Here is a 15,507-nt window from a genome sequence, read left to right as displayed (position 1 = left end):
TGCTCTGCATTGCCTAAAATCCTCTTCCCTCAGTCACAAAGCTCATATTCTTCGACTTTATCTGGGTCTTTGCTTAAATGCTGCCTTCTCAGTAATATCTTCTCTGGCCTTTTATCTAAAATGGCACACTCTTATCTTTTTCACTCCTTTACCTAGCTTTTTCTTCAAAGCACTTGTTACTACCTGGTATTACATTATATATTATTTATTATTATTGTTTTAGATATTGTCTATTTTCTCCGCTAGATTTTAAGCTCAAAAAGAGTAGGGAATATGTCTGCTTTGTTCAATGTTGCACCTAGAACCTTAGTAACACATTACTAAGTGCTAAAAATATTTAATGAGTGAAAGAAAGTTAGACAAAGCAAATGACTAGCAACATTCTGCTAATTAATACATGCAAAATATCTTTAACACTCATATAAAAGTAGTAATTACAGACCTACAATAACCATATTGCGATCTGTGAAATTAAACTGCAAGGAAATACTCCCTTTAAAAATGTCATCTTTAAAATGATTTTAAGTACAAGTTTGAGTATCTCTGTTATCTACATGGGAAATTTCCTTTATTACTTTTTCCTAAGAAAGAAAAGCAAAGCCACACAATTAAAGGAAAATTAAAAAAAATTTAATCGGCAAACTTACCATTTCTTTTGGACCAGGGGTGTAAGCATGAACTTTTCACAAGTGCTTCATCAACTTTTCCTCCAGACATATTGTCCATGAACTGACGCCCATGTTCTAAAGCAAGGTAGCAGTCACTGCAACAGTCCCGCTCTTCAACACGTACCCAATTGCTAATTACACCAATTTTGGGGAAAGGATCTTGGTCTGCTGCTCCAAAGGGTGAAAATAAATTAGTGCACTGATCTTGTAGCAATAATATCAACTCATCAGGCAATTTTTCAGACTCCTTTTGTCCTCCATTAACATGTTCATCAGAGGTAGCCCTGAGAGCTTCAAAACGTTTTTCTGTTTCTTTGCCACATTCTGTGTTGCGTCCTATGATATCGAGTTCATCTTCAAGAAATAATCCTGAATTATTTCCAAATTTTCTGTTCATGACAGCACTGAAGCCGCAGGTACACCTATATTGTGCTTCCTGTGTTGGATCTGGAATGTAAACTCCAACGTCGGCACCCTTAATATTCATGTTGCAGACACAGATACAGCAACTGTCAAAGTTGCAGTCTTTAAACAAATTCATAACTGATTCTGAAAGGATGAGGTTTACATAAAGACTGTGTGCTTCAGGGATGGAAGGGACAGTTGCAGGTTCAACAGAATTAAGGGGTCTGCATGTAGATGGGGTGGAAGCTGGTGAATATAAGTCTGAATTTTCATATTTGACTGAACCTTGAGCACTAGCAGGCCCACCAGCTCCACGAGGAGTCCTTGGAGTCCTTGGAGTCCTTGGAGTCGGAAACCTAGGGGTGGATGGAGAAGGAAGAATTCCTGCTCCACTGTTACTAGGAGGTGCACTGCTAGGAGGCATCCCAAAAGATGTATGAGTCTGAGGTGTATACGCAGGGCCATATTCTTGATCCATAGTACTTCCATCACTGTTTGATATAAGAAAATCAAACAAATACATAAAGGAACACATTAGTAATGTGAAATACAACTTAAAATGTCACAAATGCTTTTCAGGAACATTGAAAGTTATGAAAGGACAATTGGTACAAAAATTACAAGTAAGACTTATTTCTAGTTAAAATATCCACTTTAGGTGATTGCTGAGGGCTAAGAAGGAACCTACTAGTTCCACAATTATAAATAAAATCTGTATACCCTTACCCACACCCAGCCATCTACATTTTATGACTATAAATTTCTTATACTATGAGCACCCACATTCATTGATTCTATGATGATGCCACTGTTTATAAAATACATCCTCATTTCAGAGATGTTCACCTGTAAAAAGGGACAAATGGCAATTGTAAGATGCTACCAATTATAAGACACCCCGATTTCTGAGATGCTAAAATATGAAAAGTATGTGAAATATTTTTAAATGTACAAAAGAGAGTGATTGAAAATTTTGGACCAAAAGAAAAAGTGCTTCTGGAGACAAAAAACATAAATATAATGGTCTTAAGTTTTCCAGTACTTTATCAACACCCAACTATTACCAATATTATCTAATAACTAGAAAACAACTTTTAGAATTTTCAAAAGCCAGTACACCAAGTACTTTTTCCAACACAAAATGTAATTCTATGAAAAAAATTAAAGCTTCTACAACTCAACAATAAAACGACAATCCAATTTTAAAAACAGGCATAGGACTTGAACAGGCATTTCTCCAAAGAAGATAAATAAATGGCCATTAAGCACATGAAAAGATGCTCAGCATCATTAACCATTAGGGAAATGAAAAATCAAAACCACACTGAGATACTTTTTCATACCTACCAGGATGGCTATTTTTTTCAAAAAAAAAAAAAAAAAAGGAAAATAAGTGTTTGTGAGGAAGCAGAGAAATAGGAATTCTCATATATTTGTTGGGAACGTACAACGGCGCAGCTACTTTTGAACACACTCTGGTCATACCTTAAAAAGTTAAACACAGAATTACCATATGACCTGGTGATTCCACTCTTAAGTATACACCCAAAAGAACTGAAAACAGGGACTTGGACAATTATTTGTACGCCAACCCTCATAACAACGTTATTCACAACTGCCAAGAAGAAGAAGCAACCCAAATGTTCATCAATAGATTAATGGATAAACAAAATGTAATATATAACATATAAGGGGATATTATTCAGCTACAAGAAGGAATGAAGTGCTGATACATACTATAACACGAACAAATCTGACAGCATTAAGTTGTCTAACTTAACATGAAATATGTCTAACTCAGAAAACAGATAAATGATTCCACTTATATGAAGCATCTAGAATAAGCAAACTCATAGACAGAAAGTAAATTAAAGGTACCAGGGCCTGGGGGAAGGGAGGGAGAGGCATTGTGTAATGGGTACACAGCTTCTGTTTAGGGTGCTAAAAATTTTAGTAAGAGATGGTGGTGAAAGCAACAAAACACTGTGAGTGTAATTAATACCACCAAACTGTATACTTTTAAATGGTAAAAATGGGAAATTTTTCGTTATACTTATGTTATCACAATTTTAAAAATTAAAGGTATGTAAGTATTCATTTTCTGTAACAAAGTTCTTACCCCTCTTTAATGAATGGCATTGCAGGCCCAGAAGGAAGCAATTCCAATTTTCCAACAGTCCAACTCTGACGGTAAATACACTCTTCTGGCAATTTAATAGGAGGCAGACATTGGCTTGGCAGAGTTTTTAGAGGTGCAAACATGGAACATCCCACTAAAACTTGACAATTTTCAGGCTTATAGACATAAGAAAAATCCTACAATATAGAGAGCATAGCTTTCAGTATCTCATCTCTCAGGGAAAAAAAAAATTGGTGAAGCTGGCCTTATTTCCCCCTTCTTTGAACAGAATATTAAAATCATAATTCTCTCTATCCTCTTAAATTTCTTAATAGTATCACTATTAAAATTAGTGCTCAAATTTGTTAACCACAATCACCATGAAAGGATTTCTGAAGATAGCAACAAACTAATTCTATAAAAAAAATATGAAATGATTTATTTTTCTAGAAAAATAAAATACTTGCCTTAATTTCAGAAGGCTTTGGGCTACAGAATCCCTCATCAACTTCAATTTTGAACTGTGCCCCTATACTAGAACTATTTCCTTCTAGAACAGTTCCTCCTGGTGTTGTATCCATACTACCATATTCTTTATTATTCACATTCATTGGGGAAAATCCCATAATATGCTGTTCCAATGATGGAGGTGTTGGATACATCTTATGAAGATCTGCAGTGCCTATATTTAATAAAACACACATTTTAACATAAGACTGAAAAAGAGGTGAATTTGTTTTTGAAAGGTCAGGGGGAACTATGTTGAGATTAAAAGTTTTTAAATTTATCTAGAGCACAGATTTGGGACACTTACTTATGCAAGATAATGGGTCCAGGCTTCCTGTCTTTGATTCCTTACAGTTGGATTTATCATCTGATCCACTTGCTAATTTTTTAGATCCGGGCTATTAAAAAACAAATAGATACGTAACACATATTGATCTCAAATTTTACATCCAATACGATCTCAAAATAGTAGTCATCCAGATGTAACTTAAATTTAAGGCCCATTCGTCAAAAGTAACATTTTGAATTTGCGCTAGAACCAAGAAGATACTAGATACATTTAAAACATAAAACAAATTTTAGGCAATCACTGACTCCAGATTAGTTTCTTTGAATGTTTATTAGGTAAGCCTCCAAACAAAAGAAAAAGTATCTCCAAAGAAATTGACCAGTATTTCAAAACACATAGAAACTAGAACTTCCAAGTTAAAACCTATTAAAATAAAAATTAAGAAAACCTGTGATAAGAAAGGTTTGTAATTAATATCAGAATTGCTTCTTAGTAAAAGATACTTAATAAAGCATTTTTCCCCTGAAGTAGAGGTCACTAAAATTTCTTACATATAATCAAATACCCTCTGAATTCTTGTTTACACTTTTACCTTGTTTAAATAATCTCCTTATCCCTGCAAAAATACTACAAAAGGTAGAACTAAGCAAACTGTCAAAAAGACCTCATATGACACAACAGGGTCCCTAACTAAAAATTTGTCTTACAAACCAAGTTTTAGCATCTTTGATCTGTCACCAATATTTTTAGAACTGACAACATTGGCTCTATGTTTCTTGTTAGTCATTCTGTGATAAAGCTGTAAACTGAGCTCTAATTACAACTGTTTTTTTTTATCCTCAGAAGGGCCACAGCTTATATACAAGTGGTAGAACAGAGAAAGAATAAGTGTACCGAAGTATTCTTGGATTGATATTCACTAGGTAAACAGTGCTCAAAAATATACTATATTATGGGATACACAGTAAAAGTCTATATTTGCCTTACATCACTTAAACGAAATCATCAAATGCCTGAATTTATCTCTCTCTATATATATACATATACACATATATACACACACAGATAACATACATATTCACACACATATACATATATATGTATATATGTTGAGAGAGAATTAAAAGCATATTATTATATAGGACAAGAAAGACCAAATGTACCATAGAAGTTTCCAAGCTACCTTTATGCAGATGAAAAAGGAATTCCCTTTTATGATAATGCAGCACCCAATTCATTAATTTATCAGAGACTTGACATTCTAGGGACTCTCATTTTAAGCTTTAATTTCTTTTATCTTCAACTTTCTCTGCAAATGGGTGTTAAAGATTAAATATTATTTTTTCTTTCTCTTTCATTGTTATAGTACGTACCTGTCCTATAACAATGGCTGTGATGTCAAGCAAATTTAAAAGAAGTGGTATTTCTTAATTGACAAGGCAAATAATTTTAATGTTAATTATATATATTCTCTAAATGAGTCAATTAAGGGTCGTTTTTCAAACTAGAGGACCAAAAATAGAAAAATAACTCTGCTTCCTAAGGAGTACAGCAAAAGAACATATGGCGGAGCTCAAATTAAGCTTAATCATGTGTCCTTCAAACATATAAAGAAAAGGAAAAAGAAAACACCTGAAAGTTTATAGGTGATACTATTTCAAGAGTGCTTAAATCTGAAATGAAAAAATTAATGAGATTTATTATAAAATATTTTATAGCTCATGTTTCTACACATTTCCTATTGTTCAGTCTAAAACATTAGTAGTCAAATCACGGATAACTTTTAAAAAATAAACAATTTGCATAAAATCAAAGAAAAATATTATATTCTGAATCATTAATGCAATACTCACTGTTAGTTCATCTTCATCAGAATTGAAGAGATTATCAAGGTCAGTATAAGATACAGCCAGGTCTGAGTCATAAATCAAACTGGTTGATGGAGGACGGGCATGACTAGTAGGGCGTGGAGCATCTACACATGTCATTCAGAAAAACAAAAGCAAAAACTCTACTACTGCCCATGCAAGTATTATTCTATTTATTTAAAGTAGATATGTAATCTTAAACTTATAAGGGGGTTATACAACAAGAAAATATTTTTTATTCTTTGTTTAAAATTTTTCCATAGAAATAAAGCTGTAAACAAATGGTGGTATCCTTCCAAGGAAACTCACAAAGGTCATGTAACCCATAATAGCTAAAACACTACACGAAAAATGAAAATGTCAAATAAAAATATAAATACTATTAGGAAAATAGAATTTATACGCACATTTTTATTTCTCTACCTTCCTGGAATTAAAAAGAAATTAAGAGCTCTAGTTCTTGAACCAGACAGTCTATGAATTTGAATTCCAGTCCCACTACCAATAATATGACCTGGGAAAATTACTTAACCTTTCCGTGCTTTTAGTAATGGCAACTACCAAGAATTAAATGTGATAGAATACAGATAAATCACTTTGCTTAGTGCCAGATACTTAAGTACTTCATTTTAGTTCTAGAGTTTTATTTTCCAGTTTTGGGGAAAAAATATGATTTCTAGATAGGTAGCAAAATAAAAAGTTTAAGAAAAAAGTTCTGGAACTTGAAAGTTAAAGGTTCTTTACATTCTCACACAAGGAAAAAAAAAACATCTGCAGTTTGGTATATAACTTTTCAAATTATCCTCTTAATATCAAATGACTCAAGATAGCTATCACTTTCAAAAGATAAAACATCACTTTCCCAGTGGATCTGCCTTTAGGTTCTGAAGATTCACTAGAGCAGTACTGAAATTCTGAAATGTTAGCGTATATACAAATCATTTAGGGAGTGTATTAAAGATTAAGATTCTCAAGCTCTACTTCAAGGCATGATCCAGAATGTGATCTATAGTCCATGTTTTGAGAAAGCCACACCAAAGGCACAATAAGGAGATCATACATTCCCTATATTCTAGGGTATGTAGACAAGCTAAAGAACCCAAACTGTTAACTCGCCAAGCTTTGAGGAACGATAAGCCACTAAATATATTTCATAAAAGACATATCTTTCTTGTCCATTTGGACTGTTTTCTTATTTTTGTTTTTGGTCACCCAGAGCTTGCCTTCTCTATTTATACCAAACAGTAAAATAAAATTTTGCCTTAAAAAAACAAACACCAAACAATGCTTCCTCTGCCCCCATTAAAATGTAAATGAATTTTGTAAAAGAAATAATATACTGTGTCTTTCTACTCCGTTCACAAGGAGCACAAGTGAGACACATTCAGAGTGGAATCTTAAGCACTATACTTCCAAGGCCTCGAACAGTACACATAACAGGTGCTCAAAAATACTTGAATTAGTGACGTCAGTAACACTTCTAACTTGTGCGCAGGAGGAAGAAGAATAGGACAACAAAATTACAGTTGTCAGATTTATAAATTCAGGTTTTAGATCTGAGAGGAACATTAGCCAATGATCTAATCCAATCTCCTCATTTTAGAAGGGAGTACTTTTTTTTATTTGTAAAGAATAAAAAAGTTCTGGCAACTCAAAACAGATTTTCACCTAAATTTGCTTCTTTCAATAAAAAATGAATTTATAATAAATCCATTGTTTCAGCAAGGTCCCTTTATAAGAAACATAAGATTCAGGCAAAAAGGAACTTTAAAAATCATATATTATCAGATTAGTTCATAGTAACAATCCTGGAATGCAACATTTTGATGAGTGAAATAAGTTTTACCTTGCTTGACAGAGGGACTAAATAATGACATAGCATCTTCTTCATGTGATAACACTGTTACATTGGATGTCACATCTTCTACCTGCAAACAATGTTACATATTAAGGTAAAATAGATATACTACCCATAACAAAGTCTACCAATCACTGAGTAACTACTACCTTTCAAGCACCCTGGTTAGGCGTTTTTCATACATGATTATTAATTCTCAAAATTAACCTATGAGGTAAATAGGTAGTACTTCCATATTACAAACGAAATAGAGGTTCTAAACATAATCTGTCCCAGGAATTATGGCTTGTAATGTAGTGGGAGCTAAATCTCCCACTAATTTCAACTTAAATCTGCCAAATTTCATAGCCTGTATTCTTTCTACTCTATATACTAACTTTCCAGCTACTTTTGCTTCCACATTTACAAAAGGACAAAATTCCAAGTACTTAGCATATAAACAGGGCTAAGTAAAACTTTGTGAAATGAATTCTTTGTATTAAATATATTATTGGGCATTTTTCACAATTTTCATATTTTGTATATATGGCAAAATTCTTATTTAGCAAAGTTATCTTGTGGATAATAGATCCTCAAATATTTGGTTTTTTAAATTATAATCAAATATTTCCCATCCCACATTTCATTTTACTTGTAGGTGTACTATAAGTTTTTGAATCACATATTCAAAAAATCATGTTTTTAAATAAATTCAGTGATTTGTATTTTATGGTACTTTGACAACTGGGATTCACTAAACAGTATATTTTAAATCACTAACAAAACAATTAGTGTGGGCAGGCCACAGTGGCTCACTGGCCGAGTTCTAGCCTGCCATGCCGGAGACCCAGGTTCAATTCCCAGTGACCGCCCATGTAAAAAAATAAAATTAAATTAAAAAATAATAATAATAATTAGTGTACTTAAATGTTCTGATTTCAGCTATGACAATTAATGTACTTTCTCCAACCTAGAAATTTTTAAAATAAATAGATCTTTCCAGTATCAGAAATCAACTATAATTTAAACTACAAACTCTAGAATTTTGTACCATATGCCTGAATTATCTATTCAAAAAGACATGTTTTTGTAAGTTAAAATGACAAAATATTTTATTTAAAAAAGTGATAAGGCTGGTATTATATGCTGTGCTATAAAATCATCAGTGATCCTTTTATGAACTCTGATTCTCTTACCTTGTGTTTTTTTCCAGCTTCTCTCTCACTATTTTGTCTATCTTTCTTATCAGGAAAAAGAAATTCCTCATCTCCTTCAACAAATGCATATGGATCAATTTTAGATTCTTGTTCTGCAACAGATGCTATTGCTGAAAGATACTGATTTTTAATTTGATATTGCTGCACTAATTCATCAGAAACCTTTAAGGGTTTCTTACATTGCACCATTAACCTGCATAAAAAAAATAAAATTAGGAAATTAATTATATTTTTCATAAAAGCATAAAAAATTTCCAATATGTTTTAGAATCATGAAATCCTAAGAATTGTTTAGAGATTATCTAACCTGAACCCCTCATTCTACAAATAAAGAAATACTGAGGCATAAAGAAGTATTGTGATTTACTGAAGTTTTACATTTGGCAAGGAAAGAGATGGAACTAAAATACAGGTCTCCTATCCGTATGTTCTTTGTACCAAAGTATGTTGTCTTTTGGTAATCCATTCTGTTCTCAAATCCTCAAGCATATTAACTTGTCCAAATCTATTCACTGAAAGGAGCTTTTAAATCTAGACTGCTACAGGACAATGACTCTTAATGTATGAACTGTATAGTGAGCCAAAACTACTTTTAAAGGACTAGTGTTAAAATTCATATAATTAAAGCAATTACCCTTTTCTTACTGTTGTAACTGGACACATTTTAAGTTAAAAAAAATTTAAAGGCCTGGTTTGTATTTTATGAAAATAACATTATTCTTATGATATTATTAATTCTGGTGAGTTTTACAAAGCCAAAGTGAAGTGTTAGCGGAGGTACCCCAGAGTTTCTTTCTAATCACATTAGAAAATCAGTTTATAATATCAGTCTTCTGGTTCAATACAGCAACTGAACATGTTTCTCTCTACTCAAAATAACCAATAAAATGGCAAAGGAAGACAGAACAAGAGAGACATCAATGAGGTTGGAAAGATGAGCAAGTGGAAACTTACTTAGATCAGAGAAAGCTGAAATCTAAGGCTGTGAAAGGGAAGTCAACAAGAAGCAAGTCAATTTGTACCAAAAAACCCTGGAAGGGACTTGGATTTTTCTACCCAAGACCATGGTGCTTAATGAATGAGAATACCACATGATTAGTTTTAGGTTTATAAAAGTCACTCCTGTACTGCCAGATTCTTCTCAGTTTGTAAAACTGAGGTTTCTATGCTGTCAGAACAGTGGGAGCCAGGCTTCTAGTTAGATATTAAAAATCCTGCAATGGCTTTTCATTTTGAGTAGAAAACCAAAATGTCAAGGCCTTACATGATCTGGCTCCTCTTTTTCCCTCCACCTTCATCTTCTATTATTCTATTCCTATCTCCCTCACTCTCTACTTTCAAGTGTCCCCTTAATTTTCCTCAACAGGCCAGACACATTCCTGGCTGTTCTCTTGTCCAGAATATTCTTCCTCTAAACATCTGCATGGCCAGGTTCCTCAATTCCTTCAGTCTTTATTTAAACATCACCTTCTCTATATCCTGACTACCTTATTCAAAACTGGAACATGCCCAGCTATCTATACATTGACTTCCCCTTACACTGCTCTATTATGTTTATAGTGGACTGTTACTTCCATCAGAATATAAGCACCTCAAGAGTAGAAATCTTGTTTTTATTCACTGAATTATCCAAATGCCTAAAAAAATGCCTGGCATATAATAAGTGCTCAATAAATATTTGCTTATTGTATAAATGAATTCCAAAGCTATATATAGGATTGAATTTTTTCAGTAATAATCTTAAAATACAACACGTATACTTCAAAATAAATAATTTTTACATGTTAAAAATTAATACTGGTGCCACTGCTTATCTGTCATGGGTACTGAGACAAAAATAAAAAGTGAGGTAAGAATTGGGAGCAGTGAAAGAATTTGTCGGAGTATAAATTTTTTGAGGACAGGGATATCATATTTAATTAAAACCCATTCACCAATGCCTGGCATAGAAAACACATGAACCTATCTACCACTGCCTGGTTCTAGAAGGCACTCTAAACCCTAAAACTAGATGAAACAGAAGCCATCAAAAGGGAAACCAATACTGTTTTAATAGTTCTGTCTGTAAACAAATGAGTATTTCTTCACCATATAAGTTTTTTCTTCACCATATAAGACCCTAAATAACGGTTTGCTGAACTATCAGGTATTCATTAACATAAATCTTTTGAAAATAGTATTTATATTTAGTTTGACATGTACTTTCTTATTTAATATTTAAAACAATCTCATAAGGGAGGAAATGAAGGGCATCCTCTCTAACTTTGACGTGGCAAACAGTGGTTTGCTAAGGTCAACTGGTGGCAGAGTAAGGGCTAGAAAGATTCTAAGTATGCATGCTCAAATAACTAATCATGGGCGGTGAGGGGTGGGAATATAAATAATGCCTTCCAGTACCACCCAGAAAAACACCAGAAAGGTGAATAAAACAACTTTTTCATATTAACTTGTCCTCTGTAGCAGAACCAAAAAAACTGCCACACTGTTTACACAGGTATCTGCTAAACCACTGTGCAGTAACAATATTGAAAGGATCAAACCAACTGCACAAGCTTCTATTAAGAAGAAAAATAAGTAAATCAAATGCATTTCCTAAAGATAGACTTTTTGTTATTTTATTGAATGGTTCTCACAGACAGTGGAACAAGCAAAGAATTTCAATGTAGTAAACACATAAAGAATATCATGTCACAATAAATAAAAAATAAAATTTTGTTTTACATCCTTCTATATTTAAAAGCTGATAAAAATAAAAATTGCAATTTTTAAGAGATGCCAGATTAAAAATTCAAGTTATCATTTAGTCACTATTCAATTATATAGTATACACATAATTTTGTGACTAAAAGCAATACCTCTCCTTTACTAAAAGGTACTTTCACATACTGCTTAACAGTTAACTTACAGAGAAAGTTTCAATCAGATATAAAGCTAATCACAGTACAGACAAACTGGGAGAGGATTAAGTACAGTCATGAACAGGAAGCTTAGCAAAGTCCAAAGCAAATTTAAACTATTTTTATATAATTCATTAAGGTATTACCTTCCTTTCATTATGATTATAACATAATATCCTGAAATGTACTAGCAGAGAATTTAACAAGGCTATTTGTAGCATGTTTGTATGCCTCTATACAATTCTTCTAGATAAGGTATGACAATACTTTAGGATTAACAATTACAGGAGACAAGCTATAGAAGGAGATATTTTTAAAGAATGAATTAAATACATCTCAAAAATCCCCTATTTTTTTAATAGTACCTTTTCTAGGCTCATATCCAACATTCAAATATCAATTATTAAACTGTGTCAAACTAGCTGTTAAAAGTATAGCTATATTATAGCATTGAAATCAAATATGGAAGATTGTTGCTTAAAAGATTTGGAGTATGGTCAAATCAAAACAAACTCATTTCATGACAGACTTCTTTCTATGAAACAACGTAATTAGAAAGTAATTTTTAGAGCTTGAACAACGCATTTTGTAACTACTAAATACAAAAGAAATCTGGTGTATCACTGAATATAACATATGAGAAAGATTTCTATTGATCAACATGGTGGTTAAGATATCTTAATGTACTCTGACTACAGAAAAGAACATGTGAAAAACTATGCTCAAGTATAGTTCTTTGCTCAAGTTTAGAAAGGTTTCTCTCAGAATCAGAATCACAGTCTATTTTAAGTATTCACAAATGCTACTAAAATTAAGTGCTAGACCCTTGAAAAAATATTTAAAAAGCAACTGCAATGTTTCTTGGAAGAATTTTTGAAGCTATCATTAAAACTTATAAAATTCTAAGTCTCTATTCTGAAATAGAAGCTACCATTAAGAAAGAAACTAAAAATAATTAGAAAAAACAGAGAAGATTAAGATATTTGCCACAGATATGTATATAACCTATATACATGATTGCTATTCCCCACCCCCAACTTCCTCCTCACCCAATTTCCTCCTTCTCCAATTAATTTCTAACAAATAAGAAAAGGAATTTTGCTTTAAAATAGTTGATGAAAAATCAGACATAAATTGGTACACAAGGAAGTCTACCAATACAGAAAATAGAAACAGAAATGATGAATTCTGTCACTCTGTACTAGTTAAGTAGCCATCACCATTTAAACTGTAGATTAGAAAAAATCAAAACCATTGCTTTCCTTTTTATCCACCTACTGTGGAAGCATGACACCCTTTAACAGCAATAAATGGAAAACTTTATTTATACTAATTGGAAATTGGATTTTCACTTAATATAAATAAAACATAAGGCTCTACCATAATTTTCTATGAAGGCACACACCCATGAAATTCAACTATTTTAAAGAAACAATTTCTTATATCTAATAATGCAATTTTGCCTTTCCTTGCACTCTGTATCTACTCTAACTGGGTTATTAATAGTTTCCTCTCCTAAGCTTCAGACTCAGGATACCAACTGCCTGATAGAACCTAATGTGAATCTGCATTTTTACAATGAACATGTATTACAGGCACACAGTTAAAAAAAAGGAAGTCATATAATACAGAAAAGTATAGTTGAAAAGTATGTTTCCCAATCCCTTTCCTTCAAGATAACAGATTTAGTGTTTCTAAAACTTAAGTAAGACCTGGGTTCAATTCCCGGTGTTTGCCCATGCCAAAAAAAAAAAATTGCTACATATTTCAATACATTTTCAAAAATTAAAGCATGGAAAAAGATGAGAGGAATTTACAATGGTGGATAATAAGAATTCACAAATTTATTTATATAAAATAAACCAGGATTCTGAAAGGATTGTCCTATAGCTAAAAGGTGTTTGATCACATTACATCTTTAAAACTATAGATTCCTTACATAACGAACTTTAGGAGGATGTGTAAATGCTGCCATGAAGCATAGTATTAATTCCAAAAATATATGTTAATGATAGAGACTTCACATGACTTTGTCAATTGGCTTTGTCATAAGAAGAACACTATTCTCTTGATACTCATGATATGCAACCTCAAGCAATATAATAATATAGGAGATCTCCCAAGTGAAACTAACCAGGAAATAAGTTTAGCCTGTTCACTTTAATAGCTACTACTTTGGAATTCGTATTACTGATAAAAGTGAGTCATGACATCAGAGCTTCTTGGCACTAGTAACATTTAGGGTCAGATAACTCTTTGGCGTGGGGGACAATGCACATAGTGTGTGCATACTACAGTATTTATCACCATCCTTAGCCTCTACCCACCACAGGGAGGGAAAGTTGGTGTAGTGGTGGACAGGTCATTGCAAAATCATCCTCAGTTGAGAACTACTGCCTTAGAATAGTAACACCAGGAAAAGGACAGATTCCTCCAAATGATTAAAAAGTCTAACCTACCAAGTGGAGAAAAATTATATTCTATAAATGTTTATTAGTTCACACGGCATCTAAGCCTCTGATGGTTGACTTTTTGTGATAGTTACCATATTCTAATATATCGATAAATTAGAAAATAATTCTCCAATTGGTAAATATAAAAACAAGGCTTATATATGAATGGGATTTGTGATACAACACACATTTTAGTAACTAGCATAACCAAAACAACACTCACATGAGACACAGAATTAAAATCCCTTTTATTCATAGAATTAAAAACCCTTATATTCATTTTTCCACCCTTTCTATGAGGCAGAGAAAATGGTGACTAGGAGCAAGTAGAAGCATGTTTTAACTTATACAACCACGATCTAGCCCTTCTACTCTGAATACTATCTTTCTACATTATGCTTCCTCTTTTCATTCTTATTCACTGAGAAAAATGTTGGATAATTTTAGAACAGATTCTAAGGTTAAGCTGTATTAACTTCTAAGGGATTTCAATTCACTTACAGATGCTCATGAACACACCAAAAATGCCAATATTACTGTATATTTATTTTAAATTATTGCTGGCATTCTTAGATTTTAAGACTATAATGTGCCCATAAAATCTCACTCTTGAACTTTCAAAAACTGAAAAGACTCATATGATCACATTTTTACAAATATTCTATAAGAAAATATAATCTGGAGAGAAAACACGCTTTAAAATGGTGAAATAAATTGGGATCATATTGTCATTTCACTGACCAAAATATCTGATAATGTCTATTACATGTCTGGGTTTGTTCTAAATATGTATATGCATTTTTGTGTTTATCTGTTAGATAAATACAGCACGAACAAGACAAAGTCCTTGCCCTCACAGAGCGTACATTCTAACAATGAAAAGACTATTAACAAATACATAACATAATTTCAGATAATCATATATGCTAGGAAGAAATTACAGTTTATGAGAAAAGTGGTGATTTGAGGAAAAAAGGAAAGCTATAGTCTAAATAGGATAGTCAGGAAAATTTCCAGAATTCTGAGCAGTCCTGAACGATAAGAAGGGGTGAGCTGTTGCCCTTCTCTGTAATGTAATTCTAAAGGCCACGAGGGATAACCTTGGGTTTTTAAAAGATTAGCAAGAAAGCTGGTATGGTTGTATGGCAAACAGGAGAGAAATAATAAGGGTAGAGAGCTAGCTAGGCAGGGGACTGGATCTTATGGCGAGAAGAAAGGTTCTGGATTTTAATCTAAGTGCAAAGGGA

The 15,507-nt window shown here is 32.6% G+C and overlaps 1 protein-coding gene across 1 annotated transcript in view; it reads right to left on the bottom strand.

The window, feature by feature from the left end:
* Window positions 1–15,507, bottom strand: part of MED13 (mediator complex subunit 13) — a 124,993-nt gene that overhangs the window by 58,050 nt on the left and 51,436 nt on the right. Inside the window, exons 10-16 of the mRNA XM_077164992.1 lie at window positions 8,890–9,103; window positions 7,703–7,784; window positions 5,842–5,963; window positions 4,007–4,097; window positions 3,660–3,874; window positions 3,193–3,389; window positions 648–1,564 (exon numbers count right to left, since the gene is read on the bottom strand). Coding sequence (XP_077021107.1) covers window positions 648–1,564; window positions 3,193–3,389; window positions 3,660–3,874; window positions 4,007–4,097; window positions 5,842–5,963; window positions 7,703–7,784; window positions 8,890–9,103 — 1,838 coding nt within the window. The remainder of the gene's footprint in view (window positions 1–647; window positions 1,565–3,192; window positions 3,390–3,659; window positions 3,875–4,006; window positions 4,098–5,841; window positions 5,964–7,702; window positions 7,785–8,889; window positions 9,104–15,507) is intronic.

This window comes from Tamandua tetradactyla, chromosome 6 (assembly GCF_023851605.1).
Source record: "Tamandua tetradactyla isolate mTamTet1 chromosome 6, mTamTet1.pri, whole genome shotgun sequence".
NCBI lineage: Eukaryota > Metazoa > Chordata > Mammalia > Pilosa > Myrmecophagidae > Tamandua > Tamandua tetradactyla.
Note: the sequence above shows the minus strand (reverse complement) of the source record. Positions and strands in the feature narration are given on the sequence as shown.